This window comes from Mustelus asterias, chromosome 18, assembly GCF_964213995.1.
Source record: "Mustelus asterias chromosome 18, sMusAst1.hap1.1, whole genome shotgun sequence".
NCBI classification, from domain to species: domain Eukaryota; kingdom Metazoa; phylum Chordata; class Chondrichthyes; order Carcharhiniformes; family Triakidae; genus Mustelus; species Mustelus asterias.
In genome coordinates this window covers 31,376,604-31,397,291 of record NC_135818.1, presented here as the reverse complement: position 1 = coordinate 31,397,291, position 20,688 = coordinate 31,376,604, and the positions used below count along the sequence as shown (strand labels likewise).

The window sequence follows — 20,688 nt, the reverse complement described above, 5'->3', positions numbered from 1 at the left end:
CCATGGGGGACCTTATCAAAATCATTGCATCATTTCTGCAGAGTTGCCAACTTCATTGATTAATTTCTGACTTTGTTCCTGATTTCATTAATTTATTCCCATCGTAGTTCCTCTGACGTCACTGCGTCATTTCTGGTGTAGTTGCCAACTTCGTTGACTAATTTCGACTTTGTACCCGACTCCATTGACTCGTTCCCAACATAGGTCCTGACTTCATTAACTCATTCCCAACACAGTTCCCGATGTCACTGCGTTATTTCCAATGTAGTTCCCGACTTCACTGACTCATTCACGACATAATTGCTGACTTAATTGACTCATTCCCAACTTGGTTCCCGACTTTGTTGATTCATTCCCAACATGATTCGCGACTTCAGTGCCGCACTCCCGACTTAGTTCCTGATGTCATTCACTCATTCCCGCCTGAATTACCGACCTCATTGTGTCATTTCCAGCATGGTTGCTGACTTCATTGACTGATCCGGACATAGTTGTCAAAGTCATTGCGTCATTTCCGATGTAGTTGCCGACTTAATTGAATACATTCCCGACATGGTTGCCGACTTCATTGGCTCATTCCCAATGTAAATCCCGACTTCATCGACGCATTCCCGACTTAGTTACTGACCTCATTGAAGTGAGCAGCTACACTGGAAATGACACATTGACACATTTCTGACTTAGTTCCCAACTTTATTGATTCATTCTGGATTCGGTCCCCGACTTCATTGATCATTCCCGATGGAGGTAATTACATTCATTCACTCATTCCTGATTTAGTTACCAATCTCATTGTGTCATTTCTGACGCAGTTGCCAACTAAATTAATTCACTCCTGACATCATTGACTTATCCCGGACTCGGTTCCCGACCTCACTGACTCATCAAGATGAGCATTTTGCTGCAGTATCAGTCCTTAGCGAAAAAGACTCGATGGCATTGAGAGAAACTTTGGAAACAAATGTGGATTTACTCAATATGCTTAACTCATCAAGTCCCTGAATGTCCCTTCTGCGGACATGAGTTTCCAGTTCAGGGTCGGTGATTTTGTGAACGGGCAGGATGGATTCACAGGCAGTGGCCTGGTTGCGGGTGCCATCCGCAGGCGTGAGATTTCAGATTGGGGTTGATTTTATTCTGTGAGCAGGAGCTGAGGTGAAATTTGTGGGCAGTGCCCGAGTTCCGGTGCCTTGCACAGGCATGAGATTTCCAATTGGGATCAATGATTTTATTTTGCGAAGGGGACCGGTTCGATTTGCGGGCGGTGACCTGGAAAAAAAAACCTTGAAGCGCTGAACTGAGCTGCACTATCGGCAATGATCGGGAGATGGTGGTTATACTCCTCGGAAAATTTTGGCTAAATGCGGGCTGCATGGATTTGCGGGTGGTGGACTGGCTTCCAGGTGCCTATCCCAGGCGTGAGCGTTTAGATTCGGGTCGGTGATTTGTTTTGTGAAGTGGGTGGATGGATTTCCAGTCAGTGACTGGGTTCCAGGTGCCTTCCTCGGCGTGACCTTTGAGATTTGTGTAAGAATATAAGAAGTAGGAGCAGGAATAGGCCATCTGGCCCCCCAAGCCTGCTCCGCCATTCAATAAGATCATGGCTGATCTTTTTGTGGACTCAGCTCCACTTACCCGCCCGCTCACCATAACCCTTAATTCAAAGAACAATACAGCACAGGAACAGGCCCTTCGGCCCTCCAAGCCTGCGCCGCTCCCATTCCATTCCCACTCCATTCATGTGACTATCTAGATAAGTCTTAAACGTTCCCAGTGTGTCCGCCTCCACCACCTTGCCCGGCAGCGCATTCCAGGCCCCCACCACCCTCTGTGTAAAATACGTCCTTCTGATATCTGTGTTAAACCTCCCCCCCCCACACCTTGAACCTATGACCCCTCGTAAATGTCACCACCGACCTGGGAAAAAGCTTCCCACCGTTCACCCTATCTATGCCTTTCATAATTTAATACACCTCTATTAGGTCACCCCTCATCCTCCATCTTTCCAGTGAGAACAACCCCAGTTTACCCAATCTCCTCATAACTAAGCCCTTCCATACCAGGCAACATCCTGGTTAACCCCGAACTCTCTAAAGCCTCCACGTCCTTCTGGTAGTGTGGCGACCAGAACTGGACACAGTATTCCAAATGCGGCCGAACCAACGTTCTATACAACTGCAACATCAGACCCCAACTTTTATACTCTATGCCCCGTCCTATAAAGGCAAGCATGCCATATGCCTTATTCACTACCTTCTCCACCTGTGACGTCACCTTCAAGGATCTGTGGACTTGCACACCCAGGTCCCTCTGCGTATCTATACCCTTTATGGTTCTGCCATTTATCGTATAGCTCCCCCCTACATTAGTTCTACCAAAATGCATCACTTCGCATTTATCTGGATTGAACTCCATCTGCCCAAATTTGAACTCCATCTTTGCCCAAATTTCCAGCCTATCTATATCCTTCTGTAGCCTCTGACAATGTTCCTCACTATCTGCAAGTCCAGCCATTTTCGTGTCGTCCGCAAACTTACTGATCACCCCAGTTACACCACCTTCCAGATCGTTTATATAAATCACAAACAGCAGAGGTCCCAATACAGAGCCCTGCGGAACACCACTAGTCACAGGCATCCAGCCGGAAAAAGACCCTTCCACTACCACCCTCTGTCTTCTGTGACCAAGCCAGTTCTCCACCCATCTAGCCACCTCCCCCGTTATCCCATGAGATCCAACCTTTTGCACCAACCTACCATGAGGGACTTTGTCAAATGCTTTACTAAAGTCCATATAGACGACATCCACGGCCCTTCCGTCGTCAACCATTCTAGTCACTTCTTCAAAAAACTCCACCAGGTTAGTGAGGCAGGACCTCCCTCTCACAAAACCATGCTGACTATCGTTAATGAGGTACTGTTCAAAAATTTATCGATCCTTGCTTTAAAAACATTCAATGAGGTAGCCTCAACTGCTTCACTGGGCAGGGAATTCCACAGATTCACAACCCTTTGTGTGAAGAAGTTCCTCCTCAACTCAGTCCTAAATCTGCTTCCCCTTATTTTGAGGCTATGCCCCCTAGTTCTAGTTTCACCTGCCAGTGGAAACAACTTCCCTGCTTCTACCTTATCTATTCCCTTCATAATCTTATATGTTTCTATAAGATCGCCTCTCATTCTTCTGAATTCCAATGAGTATAGCCCCAGTCTACTCAGTCTCTCCTCATAAGCCAACCCTTTCAACTCAGGAATCAACCTCGTGAATCTCCTCTGCACCCCTTCCAGTGCCAGAATATCCTTTCTCAAGTAAGGAGACCAAAACTGTACACAGTTCTCCAGGTGTGGCCTCACCAGCACCTTATACAGCTGCAACATAACTGCGCTGTTTTTAAACTCCATCCCTCTAGCAATGAAGGACAAAATTGCATTTGCCTTCTTAATTACCTGCTGCACCTGCAAACCAACTCCTTGTGATTCTTGCACAAGGACACCCAGGTCCCTCAGCACAGCAGCATGCTGCAATTTTTTACCATTTAAATAATAGTCCATTCTGCTGTTGTTCCTGCCAAAATGGATGACCTCGCATTTACCAACATTGTGCTCCATCTGCTAGACTCTCGCCCACTCACTTTGACTATCAGACTTGCAGACTTTCAGCGTCCTCTGCACACTTTCCTCTGCCATCCATTTTAGTGTCATCTGTGAATTTTGACACACTACACTTGGTCCCCAACTCCAAATCATCTATATAAATCGTAAACAATTGTGGTCCCAACACTGATCCCTGAGGCACACCACTAGTCACTGATCGCCAACCAGAAAAACACCCATTTACCCCCACTCTTTGTTAACCAATCCTCTGTCCATGCGAATACATTACCCGTAACACCGTGCACCTTTATCTTATGGAGCAGTCTTTGGCGCAGCCACTTGTCAAATGCCTTCTGGAAATCCAGATACACCACATCCACAGGTTCCCCATTGTCCACTGCACATGTAATGTTCTCGAAGAATTCCACCAAATTAGTCCAACATGACCTTCCTTTCATGAACCCATGCTGCGTCTTACCAATGGGACAATTTATATCCAGATGTCTCGCTATTTTTTCCTTGATAGATTCAAGCATTTTCACTCCTACAGAACTTAAGCTAACCGGCCTATCGCTACTTGCCTTTTGTCTATTTCCTTTTTTAAACAGTGGCGTCACATTTGCTGTTTTCCAATCTACGGGAACCACCCCAGCGAATTTTGGTAAATGATCACCAGTGCATTTGGTATTTCGCCCGCCATCTCTTTTAGTACTCTGGGATTCATTCCATCAGGACCAGGAGACTTGTCTCCCTTTAGCCCCATTAACTTGCCCAACGCTACCTCTTTCGTGATGATAGCTTCCAGGTCCTCACCTGCCACAGCCTTCTTGTCATCAATTTTTGGCATGTTATTTGTGTCTTCCACTGTGAAGACTGACACAAAATACCTGTTCAATACCTCAGCCATTTTCTCATTTCCAGTTATTACATCCCCTTTCTCATCCTCTAAAGGACCAACGTTTACTTTAGCCACTCTTTTTCGTGTCAGTGATTCTATTTTGTCAGCAGGGAGCGGGATGGATTTGCGGGCGGTGGCTGGGTTGCAGGTGCCTTACCTGGGCATGAGCTTTGAGATTACAGTCAGTGATTTTATTTTGTGAGCAGGGGGCGGAATGGTTATGTGGGCAGTGGCTGGATTGCTGGTGCCTTCCACAGGTGTGAGCTTTCAGATTCCGGTCAGTCATTTTTTTGAAGTGGGCGGGATGATTTGTGGGCTGTGGCCATGTTCCGGGTGCCTTCACCGGGCATGAGATTTCAGATTGGGATAGGTGATTTTATTTTGTGAAGGAGACCGGCTTGATTTGCGGGCAGTACCAGAAATAAAAAAACCAGGAAGTGCTGAACCGATCCACACGACCGGCAATGTTCAGGAAATGGCAGTCGTACTCCATGGAAAATTTCTGCCAAATACGGGCAGGATGGATTTGCGGGTGGTGGCTGGGTTCCGGGTGCCTTCCCGGAGCGTGAGCTTTCAGATTCGGGTCGGTGATTTTGTGAGCAGGGGACGGGATGGGTTCACGTGCGATGGCCGGGTTCCAGGTGTCTACTGCGGGCATGAGATTTCAGATTAGGGTCGGTGATTTTATTACATGAGCAAGTGCGGGTTCGATTTGCAGGCGCTAGCCAGGTTGCAGGTGCTTTCAGAATTATTTTGTAAAGGGGTGAGATGGATTTGCGGGTGGCGGCCGGGTTGCGGCTGACTTGAGCGGGCAGAAGGCATCCAGAACCTGGCCACCGCCCGCAAATCTACCCACTCCTTTCACAACATAAAATCAGCGACCCGAATCTGAAAGCTCTCAGATTTGTGGATGGTGACCGGGTTCCAGGTACCTTCCAAGTGCATGAGATTTCAGATTCGGGTCGGTCACTTTTTGAGATGGGATGGACTTGCAGGTGGTGGCCATGTTCTGGGTGCCTTTCACGGGCATGAGCTTTCAGATTCAGATCGGTGATTTTACTTTGTGAAGGGAGTGGGGTAGATTTGCAGGCAGTGGCAGGGTTCGGGGTACCTTCTGCGGGCATGAGATTTGAGATTATGGTCGTTGATTTTATTTTGTGAGTCGGGGATGGGATGGGTTTGCGGGCAATGGCCAGGTTCCGGGAGCTTTCTGCGTGCATGAGATTTCAGATTAGGGTCGGTGACTTTATTATGTGAGCAGGTGTGGGATGGATTTGTGGGTGCTGGCTGGGTTGCAGGTGTCTTCCCCAACTGAGCTTTCAGATTTGTGTCGGTGCCAGGGGCCGGATGGATTTCGCGAGAGATTTCAGATTAGGGTCAATGATTTTATATTGTGAACCAGTTAGCGGGATGGATGTGCGGGAAATGGCCGGGCTGCAGTGCCTTGCGCGGGCAAGAGATTTCATATTGAGGTCATTGATTTTATTTTGTGAAGGGGATCGGCTCAATTTGCGGGTGGTGGCCGGGAAATAAAAAACCCAGAAGCGCTGAACCAAACTGCACTACGGGAATGGTTGGGAGATGGCAGTCGTACTTGTATCCTCACTAGCAACAGGGGAGATCCCAGAGGATTGGAGAACAACCAATTTTGTTCCTTTATTTAAGCAAGGTAGCAAGGATAATCCAGGTAATTACAGGCCAGTGAGCCATATGTCAGTGGTAGGGAAATTATTGGAGAGGATTCTTCGAGACTGGATTTACTCCCACTTGAAAATAAGTGGACGTATCTCGCAAGCGGCAACATGCTTTTGTGAAGGGGAGGTCGTGTCTCAGTAACTTGATCGAGTTTTTTGAGGAAGTGACAAAGATGATTAATGAGGATAGGGCAGTGGGTGTTGTCTACATGGACTTCAGTAAGGCCTTTGACAAGGTCCCTCATGGCAGACTGGTGCAGAAGATGAAGTCGCACGGGATCAGAGGTGAGCTGGTAAGGTGGATACAGAACTGGCTTGGTCATAGAAAACAGAGGGTAGCAGTGGAAGGGTGCGTTTCTGAATGGAGGGCTATGATAAGTGGCGTTCCTCAGGGATCAGTGCTGGGACCTTTGCTGTTCGGAATATATATAAATGGTTTGGAGGAAAATGTAACTGGTTTGATTAGTAAGTGTGCGGACGATACAAAGATTGGTAGATTTGCGGATAGCGATGAGGACCATCAGAGTATACAGCAGGATACAGATCAGTTGGAGACTTAGGTGGAGAGATGGCAGATGGATTTAATCTGGACAAATGTGAGGTAATGCATTTTGGAAGGTCTAATACAGATAGGAAATATACAGTAAATGGCAGAACCCGTAAGAGCATTGATAGGCAGAGGGATCTGGGTGTACAGGTACACAGGTCACAAAGTGACAACACAGTTAGAGAAGGTAGTCAAGAAAGCATACGGCATGCTTGCCTTCAGCTGGGGCATTGAGTTTAAAAATTGGCAAGTCACGTTGCAGCTTTATAGAACCTTGGTTCGACCGCACTTGGAATATAGTGGGCGCCACACTACCAGAAGGATGTGGAGGCTTTGGAGAGGGTTCAGAAAAGATTTACCAGATGTTGCCTGGAATGTAGGGCATTAGCTGTGAGGAGAAGTTGGAGAAACTTGGTTTGTTCTCACTGGAATAGACTATTTCCTCGGGTGGATGGAACTATTACAAGGGGGCATAACTATAGGGTTCATGGTGGGAGATATAGGAAGGATATCAGAGGTAGGTTCTTTATGCAGAGAGTGGTTGGGGTGTGGAATGGACTGCCTGCAGTGATAGTGGAGTCAGACACTTTAGGAACATTTAAGCGGTTATTGGATAGGCACATGGAGCACACCAGGATGATAGGGAGTGGGATAGCTTGATCTTGGTTTCAGATAAAGCTCGCCACAACATTGTGGGCCGAAGGGCCTGTTCTGTGCTGTACTGTTCTATGTTCTATGTTCCATGGAATAAGAATTCATGCAAAATGCCGCACTACCAGCAATGGTCAGGAGATGGAAATGGTACTCCACGGAAAAAGTCTGCCAAATTGGGGCGGGATGAATTTGCGGGTGGTGGCTGGGTTCCAGGTACCTTCCCCGGGCGTGAGCTTTCAGATTATGGTCAGTGATTTTATTTTGTGCGCAGGGGGCGGGATGGATTTGTGGATGGTGGCCAGGCTCCGGATGCTTTCTGCGGACGTGAGATTTCTGATTGGGGTTGTGATTTCTTCTTGTGAGCAGGAGACGGCATGGTTATGCGGGCAGTGGCTGGATAGCCGGTGCCTTCCCCAGGCGTGAGCTTTCAGATTCGGGTCGGTGATTTTATTTTGTGAAGGGGACCGGCTCGATTTGTGGGTGGTACCTGGAAACAAAAAACCAGGAAGCACTGAACCGAGCCACAATACTGGCAATGGTTGGGAGATGGCGGTTGTACTCCATGGAAAATTTCTGCAAAATGTGCGTGGGATGGATTTGCGGGCGGCGGCTGCATTACAGTGCCATCCCCTTGCAATGAGCTTTCAAATTATGGTTGCTGATTTTATGAGCAGGGTCCGGGGACCTTCTGCGAGCATGAGATTTCAGATTAGGGTCGGTGATTTTATCATTTGAGCAGGTGCGGGATCAATTCGTGGGCAGTAGCCGGGTTTCGGATGCCTTCCCCGGACATGAGCTTTGAGATTTGTCTCCCTGATTTTATTTTGTGAAGGGAGTGGGCTAGATTTGTGGGCGGTGCCCTCCGTGGGCATGAGATTTCAAATTATGGTCGCTGATTTTATTTTGTGAGTGGGGGCGGGCTGGGTTTGGCCGGGATCCAGGTGCCTTCTGCGAGCATGAGATTTCAGATTAGGGTTGGTGATTTTATTATGTGAACAGGCACGGGATGGATTCGCGGGCGGTGGCCTGGTTGTGGTGTTTTCCGCGGGTGCGAGATTTCAGACTGAGGTTGGTGTTTTATTTTGTGAAGGGAGCTGGATGGACTTGCTGGGTGAGGGCTTTCTGGGTGCTTTCCCTGGGCGTGCGCATTCAGAGTCGTGCCAGTGATTTATTTTGTGAAGGGGGCGGGATGGATTTTTTCATAGAATTATCATGGAATCCCTACAGTGTTGAAGGAGGTCATTCGGCACATTGTGTCTGCACCAATCACAATCTCACCCGGGCCCTATTCCTGTAGCCCCACTTATTTATCCTGCTAATCCCCCTGACGCTAAGGGGCAATTTAGCACGGCCAATCAACCTAACCCGCACGACTTTGGACTGTGGGAGGATTTTTCAGCCCAGCTCTGCATCCTATCGATATCTCTTTGCAGCCGACAACAGCCCTCCACCTCATCCACTACTCCACCAATCTTGGTGTCATCAGCAAATTTACTGATCCACCCTTCAGCCCCCTCCTCCAAGTCATTTATAAAAATGACAAATAGCAGAGGACCAAGCACTGATCCCTGTGGGACTCCGCTGGTAACTGGTTTCCAGTCCGAAAATTTTCCACCCACCACCACCCTCTGTCTTCTGTTAGATAGCCAGTTACCTATCCAATCAGCCAAACTTCCCTCTATCCCACACATCCTTACTTTCTTCATAAGCCGACCGTGGGGGACTTTATCAAACGCCTTACTAAAATCCATGTATATGACATCAACTGCACTACCTTCATCTACACACTTAGTTACCTCCTCAAAAAATTCTATCAAATTTGTGAGGCAAGACTTGCCCTTCACAAATCCGTGCTGACTATCCCGGATTAAGCTGCATCTTTCTAAATGGTCGTAAATCCTATCCCTAAGGACCTTTTCCATCAACTTACCGGCCACCGAAGTAAGACTAACCAGCCTATAATTACCAGGGTCATTTCTATTCCCTTTCTTAAACAGAGGAACAACATTCGCCACTCTCCAGTCCTCTGGCACCACCCCCGTGGACAGTGAGGACCCAAAGATCAATGCCAATTAAAGGTCACTATTGTATCTGCTTCCACTACCTACCCCGGCAGCGAGTTCCAGGCACCCACCACCCTCTGTGTAAAAAAAACTTGCCTCGTACATCTGCTTTAAACCTTGCCCCTCGCACCTTAAACCTATGCCCTCTAGTAATTGACTCTTCCACCCTGGGAAAAAGCTTCTGACGATCCACTCTGTCCGTGCCCCTCAAAATCTTGTAGACTTCCATCAGGTTGCCCCTCAACCTCCGTCATTCCAGTGAGAACAAACCAACTTTCTTGAACCTCTCCTCATAGCTAACGCCCTCCATACCCTGGTAAATCTTTTCTGTACCCTCTCCAAAGCCTCCACATCTTTCTGGTAGTGTGGTGACCAGAATTCAACACTATATTCCAAGTGTGCCCAAACTAAGGTTCTATAAAGCTACAACATGACTTGCCAATTTCTAAACTTAGTGCCCTGGCCGATGAAGGCAAGCATGACATATGACTACCTTCTCCACCTGCATTGCCACTTTCAGTGACCTGTGTACCTGTACACCCAGATCCCTCTCCCTAACAATACTCTTCAGGGTTCTGCCATTTATTTATATTTCCTATCTGTATTCGACCTTCCAAAATGCATTACCTCACATTTGTCCGGATTCAACTCCATCTGCCATCTCTCCACCCAAACCTCCAACCAATCTATATCCTGTTATATCGTCTGATGGTCCTCATTGCTATCTGCAAATCCGCCAACCTTTGTGACGTCTGCAAACTTACCGTTCAAACCAGTTACATTTTCCTCCAAATCATTTATGTATTATACAAACAGCAAAGGTCCCAGCACTGATCCCTGAGGAACACCACTTGTCACCGCCCTCCATTCAGCGAAACATCCTTCCACTGCTACCCTCTGTCTTCTATGTCCGATGTGGAGGAGACAGTCCAACTTCTATGTCCGAGCCAGTTCTGTATCCACCTTGCCAGCTCACCTCTGATCCCATGCGACTTCACCTTCTGCCCCAGTCTGCCATGAGGGACCTTGTCAAAGGCCTTACTCAAGTCCATGTAGACAACATCCACTGTCCTACCCTCATCAATCATCTTCGTCAATTTCTCGAAAAACTCGATCAAGTTCGTGAGACACGACCTCCCCTTCACAAAACCATGTTACCTCTCACTAATACATCCATTTATTTCCAAGTAAATCCTGTCTCGAAGAATTATCTCCAATTATTTCCCTACCACTGACGTAAGGCTCACCAACCTGTAATTGCCTGGATTATTTTTGCTACCCTCCTTAAACAAAGGAACAACATTGGCTATTCTCCAATCCTCTGGGACCTCCCTTGTAGCCAGTGAGGATACAAAGATTTCTCTCAAGACCCCAGCAATTTCCTCCCTTCTCTCTCTCAGCATTCTGGGGTATATCCCATCAGGCCCTGGGGACTTGTCTACCTTCATGTTTCTCAAGAATCCCAATACATAGAGTCATAGAGGTTACAGCATGGAAACAGGCCCTTCGGCCTAACGTGCTGCCTGTTTTTTTAAAACTCCTAACCTAATCCCAGTTGCCTGCATTTGGCCCATATCCCTCTCTACCCATCTTACCCATGTAACTGTTTAAATGCTTTTTAGAACATAGAACAGTACAGCACAGAACAGGCCCTTCGGCCCACGTTGTTGTGCCGAGCTTCGTCAGAAACCCAGATCAAGCTATTTCCTCCCTATCATCCCGAAGTACTCCATGTGCCGATCTAGTAGCTTCTTAACTGTTCCTAAAGTTTCTGACTCCACTATCACTGCAGGCAGTCCATTCCACACCCCAACCACTCTCTGCGTAAAGAACCTACCTCTGATATCCTTCCTATATCTCCCACCATGAACCCTATAGTTATGTCCCCTTGTAATAGCTCCATCCACGCGAGGAAATAGTCTTTGAACATTCACTCTATCTATCCCCCTCATCATCTTATAAACCTCTATTAAGTCTCCTCTCAACCTCCTCTGCTCCAAAGAGAAAAGCCCAAGTTCCCTCAACCTTTCCTCATAAGACCTACCCTCCAAACCAGGCAGCATCCTGGTAAATCTCCTTTGCACTCTTTCCAGTGTCTCCACATCCTTCTTATAGTGAGGTGACCAGAACTGCACACAATATCCCAAATGTGGTCTCACCAAGGTCCTGTACAGTTGCAGCATAACCCCACGGCTCTTAAACTCAAACACCCTGTTAATGAACGCCAACACACTATAGGCCTTCTTCACGGCTCTATCCACTTGAGTGGCAACCTTCAGAGATCTATGGATATGAACCCCAAGATCTCTCTGTTCCTCCACATTCTTCAGAACCCTACCTTTGACCCTGTAATCCACATTTAAATTTGTCCTACCAAAATGAATCACCTTGCATTTGTCAGGGTTAAACTCCATTTGCCATTTTTCAGCCCAGCTCTGCATCCTATCTATATCTCTTTGCAGCCTACAACAGCCCTCCACCTCATCCACTACTCCACCAATCATGGTGTCATCAGCAAATTTACTGATCCACCCTTCAGCCCCCTCCTCCAAGTCATTTATAAAAATGACAAATAGCAGAGGACCAAGCACTGATCCCTATGGCACTCCGCTGGTAACCGGTTTCCAGTCCGAAAATTTTTCATCCACCAGCACCCTCTGTCGTCTGTTAGATAGCCAGTTACCTATCCAATCGGCCAAACTTCCCTCTATCCCACACATCCTTACTTTCTTCATAAGCCGACCATGGGGGACTTTATCAAACGCCTTACTAAAATCCATGTATATGACATCAACTGCACTACCTTCATCTACATACTTAGTTACCTCCTCAAATAATTCTATCAAATTTGTGAGGCAAGACTTGCCCTTCACAAATCCGTGCTGACTATCCCGGATTAAGCTGCAACTTTCTAAATGGTCGTAAATCCTATCCCTGAGGACCTTTTCCATCAACTTACCGACACCGAAGTAAGACCAACCAGCCTATAATTACCAGGGTTATCTCTATTCCCTTTCTTAAACAGAGGAACCACATTCGCCACTCTCCAGTCCTCTGGCACCACCCCCGTGGACAGTGAGGACCCAAAGATCAATGCCAAAGGCTCTGCTATCTCATCCCTTGCCTCCCAAAGACTCCTCGGATATATTTCATCAGGCCCAGGGGACTTATCAACTTTCAGTTTATTCAAAATGGCTAGTCCATCCTCCCTCCGAACATCTACTTCCTCCAGCCTATCAGCCTGTGACACCCTCTCTTCCTCAAAAACATGGCCCCTCTCCTTGGTGAACACCGAAGAAAAGTATTCATTCATCACCTCTCCTATCTCTTCTGACTCCATGCATAAATTCCCACTGCCGACCTTGACCGGCCCCAACCTCACCCTGGTCATTCTTTTATTCCTCACATAAGAATAAAAAGCCTTGGGGTTTTCCTTGATCCGACCCGCCAAGGACTTCTCATGCCCCCTCCTAGCTCTCCTAAGCCCCTTTTTCAGCTCATTTCTTGCTAACTTGTAACCCTCCATCGAGCCAACTGAACTTTGTTTTCTCAACCTTACATAAGCTTCCTTCTTTCTCTTGACAAGACATTCCACCTCTTTTGTGAACCATGGTTCCCTCACTCGGCCATTTCCTCTCTGCCTGGCAGGGACATACCTATCAAGGACACGCAGTATTTGTTCCTTGAAAACGTTCCACTTTTCATTAGTGCCTTTCCCTGACAATTTTTGTTCCCATCCTGTGCTTCCTAATTCCCGCCTGATTGCATCATAATTACCTCTCCCCCAATTGTAAACTATGCCCTGCCACATGGCCCTCTCCCTCTCCATTGCAATAACAAAAGACACCGAATTGTGGTCACTATCTCCAAAGTGCTCTCCCACAACCAAATCCACCACTTGGCCCGGTTCATTTCCCATTACCAAATCCAATGTGGCCCCACCTCTTGTCAGCTTATCCACATATTGTGTCAGGAACCCCTCCTGCAAAAACTGCCCCATCTGAACTATTCGACCTATAAAGGCTCCAATCAATATTTGGAAAGTTAAAGTCCCCCATGACAACTACCCTGTGACCTCCACACCTATCCATAATCTGCTTAGCAATTTCTTGCTCCACATCTCTATTACTATTTGGGGCCTATAGTAAACTCCTAACAACGTGACCGCTCCTTTCCTATTCCTAACCTCAGCCCATATTACCTCTGTCGGCAGATCCCCTTCGAAATGCCTTTCTGCAGCCGTTACACTCTCCTTGATTAACAGTGCCACTCCTCCACCTCTTTTACCAGCTACCCTACACTTACTGAAACATCTATACCCCGGAACTTCCAATATCCATTCCTGTCCCTGTTCTACCCATGTCTCTGTAATGGCCACAACATCGTAGTCCCAAGTGCCAATCCACGCCCCAAGTTCACCTACCTTATTTCGGATGCTCCTTGCATTGAAGTAGACACACTTCAACCCACCTTCTTGTCTGCTGGTACCCACCTTTGACCATGATACCCTTCCCAGTACCTCACTACACTCACTGACCTCCGGACTACAACTCCTTTTCCCATCCCCCTGACAAATTAGTTTAAACCCCCCCGAAGAGCTGTAGCAAATTTCCCTCCCAGGATATTGGTGCCCCTCTGGTTCAGGTGCACCCCGTCCTGTTGGTACAGGTCCCACCTTCCCCAGAAAGTGTTCCAATTATCCACATAGCTGAAACCCTCCCTCCTACACCATCCCTGCATCCATGTGTTTAACTGCACTCTCTCCCTGTTCCTCAACTCGCTATCCCGTGGCACCGGCAACATACCAGAGATGACAACCTGTTTTGTCCTGGCTCTCAGCTTCCACCCAAGCTCCCTGAATTCCTGTTTTAAATCCCCGTCCCCTCTCTTACCTATGTCTTTGGTGCCGACGTGCACCACGACTTGTGACTGTTCCCCCTCCCCCTTTAGAATCCTGAAGACACGGTCGGAGATGTCACAGACCCTGGCATCCGGGAGGCAACATACCATCCGTGAGTCTCTCTTGTTGCCACAGAACCTCCTATCTATCCCTCTAACAAACGAGTCCCCAATAACTATAGCTCTACCACTCTCCCCCTTTCCCTTCTGAGCCACAGGGACGGACTCAGCGCTGGCGATCTGGTCACTGCGGCTCACCACTGACAGGTATCACCTGTATCCAAAGTGGAATACTTGTTGCTAAGGGGAACGACCACAGGGGATCCCCGCACCGACTGCTTCCTCCCAGCCCCTCTCACTGTCACCCATCTATTTTCATTCCCTGGAGCAACTGTATCCCTGAAGCTTGTGTCTATGGCCCTCTCTGCCTCCCTGATGACCCTAAGCTCATCCAACTCCAGCTCCCTAACGCGGTCTTGGAGGAGCTGCAGATGGGTGCACTTCCCACAGGTGTAATCAGCAGGGACACTGACGGTGTCCCTCACCTCAAACATTCTGCAGGAGGTACATTGCACTGCCTACACTTCCATCCCCTCCATATAACTTACTGCTACAAAGAAAAAGAATTGCTCCAATGGAACACTGAACCCTTTTTCCCCTTCCTCAGAGTGCACTGGGAAAGAAGTTTAAAAAGCAGGAACACAGAGCGGTGACAGTTTAAAAAGCAGGAACACAGAGCGGTGACAGATGAAACCCAAACTGATATTAAACCCAAACAACTGATATTAAACCCAAACAACTGAGATTAAACCCAAACAACTGAGATTAAACCCAAACAACTGAGATTAAACCCAAACTGATATTAAATCCAAACAACAGATATCTTTTTATCTTGTTAAATTTAAATTTTAAATTTAAATTTTCAATTTTATCCTTTTAAAAGATAAAATTGTACCCGCCTCTACTACTACCTCTGGCAGCTTGTTCCAGACACTCACCACCCTCTGTGATCTCCCCCCTCTCACCTTAGACTTATTCCCTCTAGTTTTAAACTCCCCTAGCTTTGGGAAAAGATATTGAATATCGAGCTGATCTGTGCCCCACATTATTTTATAGACCTCGATAAGATCACCCCTCAGTCTTCTACACTCCAGAGAAAAAAGTCCCAGTCTATCCAGCCTCTCCTCATAACTCAAACCATCCAGTCCCGGTAGCATCCTAGTAAATCTTTTCTGCACTCTTTCTAGTTTAATAATATCCTTTCTATAATAGGGTGACCAGAACTGTACACAGTATTCCAAATGTGGCCTTACCAATGTCTTGTACAACTTCAACAAGACATTCCAACTCCTGTATTCAATGTTCTGACCAATGAAACTAAGCATGCTGAATGCCTTCTTCACCACTCTGTCCACCTGTGACTCCACTTTCAAGGAGCTATGAACATGTACCCCTAGATCTCTTTGTTCTGTAACTCTCCCCAACACCCTATCATTAACTGAGTAAGTCCTGCCCTGGTTCAATCTACTAAATGCATCACCTCGCATTTATCTAAATTAAACTCATTGTTCCACTGGAGCAAGCTGAGAGGGAGTGATTGGAGGCAGCAGTGCTGGTGAGAGATTAATTGAATTGTTTATTTATTTAATTAGTCAGCTAGTGTGTGTTTTTTTTTGGCCTTTACTTTTGCAGTAGGATTTGAAGTTTAAAGTGAAAACTGGAAGTGGGCTGCTAAGGAGTCTGGGAAGGGTTTTTTAAGCGCGCGAAGTATAAAAGGTAGGCTGCAGTATACAGCGGGCAGCGTCGGGAGCGGGCAGTGTAGTGAGTGGGAAGCAGAGTGTGAGCTATAAGGCTTTGGCTCATAGGGCTTAGGCAGAAAGGGCCAGCAGGGGTGAGTTTAATTCATTTTTGCTGTTTCTACCTGATACTGGCAAGGTATCTAGAGGGGATGGGTGAGCAGGCAGTGCAATGTTCCTCTTGCACTATGTTTGAGGTGAGGGATGATGACAGTGTCCCTGCTGATTATATCTGTGGGAAGTGCATCCATCTGCAGCTCCTCCAAAACCGTGTAAGGGAACTGGAGCTGGAGTTGGATGAACTTAGGATCATTAGGGACGCAGAGGTGGCCATAGACAGAAGCTTTAGGAATACAGTTACTCCGAGGAATGAAAACAGATGGGTGACGGTGAGAGGGGCTGGGAGGAAGCAGTCCGTGCAGGGATCCCCGGTGGTCGTTCCCCTTAGCAACAAGTATTCCGCTTTGGATACGGTTGAGGGGGATGACATACCAGTGGTGAGCCGCAGTGGGAGGATCTCCAGCACTGTGTCCGTCTCTGTGGCTCGGGAGGGTAAGGGGCAGAGCGGGAGGGCAATAGTAATTGGGGACTCGTTAGTTAGAGGGATAGATAGGAGGTTCTGTGGCAGCAAAAGAGACTCACGGATGTCATGTTGCCTACCGGATGCCAAGGTCCGTGACGTCTCAGACCGTGTTTTCCGGATTCTGAAGGGGGAGGGGAAACAGTCACAAGTCGTGGTACACATTGGTACCAATGACATAGGTAAGAGAAGGGACGGGGATTTAAAGCAGGAATTTCTGGAGCTGGGCTGGAAGCTGAGAGCCAAGACAAAACATGTGGTCATCTCTGGTACGTTGCCGGTGCCACGTGATAGCGAGTTGAGGAACAGGGAGAGAGTGCAGTTAAACATGTGGTTGCAGGGATGGTGCAGGAGGGAGGGTTTCAGATACGTGGATAATAGGAACACATTCTGGGGAAGGTGGGACCTGTACAAACAGGACGGGGTGCACCTGAACCAGAGGGGCACCAATATCCTCGGAGGGAAATTTGTTACGGCTCTTCAGGGGGGTTTAAACTAACTTGTCAGGGGAGTGGGAAAAGGAGTTGTAGTCCGGAAGTCAGTGAGGGTGGTGAGGTATTGGGGAAGGTATCAGGGTCAAGGGTGGGTACCGGTAGACAGGAAGGTGGGTTGAAGTGTGTCTACTTCAATGCAAGGAGCATCCAGAACAAGGTAGATGAACTTGGGGCGTGGATTGGTACTTGGGACTACGATGTTGTGGCCATTACGGAGATGTGGGTAGAACAAGGACAGGAATGGTTGTTGGACGTTCCGGGGTAGAGATGTTTCACTAAGTGTAGGGAAGCTGGTAAAAGAGGTGGAGGAGTGGCATTGTTAATCAAGGATAGTTTAACGGCTGCGGAAAGGCACTTCGAGGGGGATCTGCACACTGAGGTAATATGGGCTGAGGTTAGAAATAGGAAAGGAGCGGTCACGTTGTTAGGAGTTTACTATCGGCCCCCAAATAGTAATCATAGAAATCATAGAAACCCTACAGTGCAGAAGGAGGCCATTCGGCCCATCGAGTCTGCACCGACCACAATTCCACCCAGGCCCTACCCCCACATATTTGCCCGCTAATCCCTCTAACCTACACATCTCAGGGGCAATTTTAACCTGGCCAATCAACCTAACCCGCACATCTTTGGACTGTGGGAGGAAACCGGAGCACCCGGAGGAAACCCACGCAGACACGAGGGGAATGTGCAAACTCCACACAGTGACCCGAGCCGGGAATCGAACCCGGGACCCTGGAGCTGTGAAGCAGCAGTGCTAACCACTGTGCTACCGTGCCGCCATAGAGATGTGGAGGAAGAAATTGCTAAGCAGATTATGGATATGTGTGGGGGTCACAGGGTAGTTGTCATGGGGGACTTTAACTTTTCAAATATTGATTGGAACCTTTGTAGGTCAAATAGTTCAGATGGGGCAGTTTTTGTGCAGTGTGTGCAGGAGGGTTTCCTGACACAATATGTGGATAGGCCGACAAGAGGTGAGGCCACATTGGATTTGGTACTGGGAAATGAACCGGGCCAAGTGTTAGATTTGGTTGTGGGAGAGTACTTTGGAGATAGTGACCACAATTCGGTGTCCTTTGTTATTGCAATGGAGAGGGATAGGGCCGTACGGCAGGGCAAGGTTTACAATTGGGGGAGAGGTAATTATGATGCGATTAGGCAAGATTAGGGGGCATAAGTTGGGAACAGAAACTGTCAGAGAAAGGAACTAATGAAAAGTGGAACTTTTTCAAGGAACAAATACTGGATGTCCTTGATAGGTATGTCCCTGTCAGGCAAGGAAGAAATGGCCGAGTGAGGGAACCATGGTTCACGAAAGAGGTGGAATGTCTTGTGAAAAGGAAGAGGGAAGCTTATGTAGGGATGAGGAAACAAGATTCAGATGGCTCGATTGAGGGTTACAAGTTAGCAAGGAATGAGCTGAAAAAGGGGCTTCGGAGAGCTTGGAGGGGACACGAGAAGTCCTTGGCGGGTCGGATCAAGGAAAACCCCAAGGCTTTTTACTCTTATGTGAGGAATAAAAGAATGACCAGGGTGAGGTTAGGGCTGGTCAAGGACAGTAGTGGGAACTTGTGTATGGAGTCAGTAGAGATAGGCGAGGTGATGAATGAATACTTTTCTTCAGTGTTCACCAAGGAGAGGGGCCATGTTTTTGAGGAAGAGAAGGTGTTACAGGCTAATAGGTTGGAGGAAATAGATGTTCGGAGGGAGGATGTCCTGGCAGTTTTGAATAAACTGAAGGTCGCTAAGTCCCCTGGGCCTGATGAAATATATCCTAGGATTCTTTGGGAGGCAAGGGATGAGATTGCAGAGCCTTTGGCTTTGATCTTTGGGTCCTCGCTGTCCACAGGGATGGTGCCAGAGGACTGGAGAATGGCGAATGTTGTTCCTCTGTTTAAGAAAGGGAATAGAAATGACCCTGGTAATTATAAACCGGTTAGTCTTACTTCGGTGGTTGGTAAATTTATGGAAAAGGTCCTTGGAGATGGGATTTACGACCATTTAGAAAGATGCGGATTAATCCGGGATAGTCAGCACGGATTTGTGAAGGGCAAGTCGTGCCTCACAAATTTGATAGAATTTTTTGAGGAGGTAACTAAGTGTGTTGATGAAGGTAGGGCAGTTGATGTCATATACATGGATTTTAGTAAGGCGTTTGATAAGGTCCCCCATGGTCGGCTTATGATGAAAGTGAGGAGGTGTGGGATAGAGGGAAATTTGGCCGATTGGATAGGTAACTGGCTGTCTGATCGAAGACAGAGGGTGGTGGTCGATGGAAAATTTTCGGATTGGAGGCAGGTTGCTAGCGGAGTGCTGCAGGGATCAGTGCTTGGTCCTCTGCTCTTTGTGATTTTTATTAATGACTTAGAGGAGGGGGCTGAAGGGTGGATCAGTAAATTTGCTGATGACACCAAGATTGGTGGATGAGGTGGAGGGCTGTTGTAGGCTGCAAAGAGACATAGATAGGATGCAGAGCTGGGCTGAAAAATGGCAAATGGAGTTTAACCCTGATAAATGTGAGGTGATTCATTTTGGTAGGACGAATTTAAATGTGGATTACAGGGTCAAAGGTAGGGTTCTGAAGACGGTGGAGGAACAGAGAGATCTTGGGGTCCATATCCACAGATCTCTAAAGGTTGCCACTCAAGTGGATAGAGCTGTGAAGAAGGCCTATAGTGTGTTAACTTTCATTAACAGGGGGTTGGAGTTTAAGAGCCGTGGGGTTATGCTGCAACTGTACAGGACCTTGGTGAGACCACATTTGGAATATTGTGTGCAGTTCTGGTCACCTCACTATAAGAAGGATGTGGAAGTGCTGGATAGAGTGCAGAGGAGATTTACCAGGATGCTGCCTGGTTTGGAGTGTCGGTCTTATGAGGAAAGGTTGAGGGAGCTAGGGCTGTTCTCTCTGGAGCGGAGGAGGCTGAGGGGAGACTTAATAGAGGTTTATAAAATGATGAAGGGGATAGATAGAGTGAACGTTCAAAGACTATTTCCTCGGGTGGATGGAGCTATTACGAGGGGGCATAACTATAGGGTTCGTGGTGGGAGATACAGGAAGGATATCAGAGGTAGGTTCTTTACGCAGAGAGTGGTTGGGGTGTGGAATGGACTGCCTGCAGTGATAGTGGAGTCAGACACTTTAGGAACATTTAAGCGGTTATTGGATAGGCACATGGAGCACACCAGGATGATAGGGAGTGGGATAGCTTGATCTTGGTTTCAGATAAAGCTCGGCACAACATCGTGGGCCGAAGGGCCTGTTCTGTGCTGTACTGTCCTATGTTCTATGTTCTAAACTCCATCTGCCATTTGTCAGCCCACTGGCTCGATCGATCAAGATCCCGTTGCAATCGGAGATAACTTTCTTCACTGTCGACTATGCCACTAATCATGGCGTCATCTGCAAACTTACTAACCATGCCTCTTTTCTCATTCAAATCATTAACATAAATGACACATAACAGTGG

The 20,688-nt window shown here is 47.5% G+C and overlaps 1 protein-coding gene across 1 annotated transcript in view; it reads left to right on the top strand.

Moving 5' to 3' along the window:
* The first annotated feature begins 1,019 nt into the window (after positions 1 to 1,019).
* The window catches only part of LOC144506874 (uncharacterized), a 157,650-nt gene continuing 137,981 nt past the window's right edge, over positions 1,020 to 20,688 (top strand). The window contains exon 1 of the mRNA XM_078233232.1: positions 1,020 to 1,107. Coding sequence (XP_078089358.1) covers positions 1,020 to 1,107 — 88 coding nt within the window. The remainder of the gene's footprint in view (positions 1,108 to 20,688) is intronic.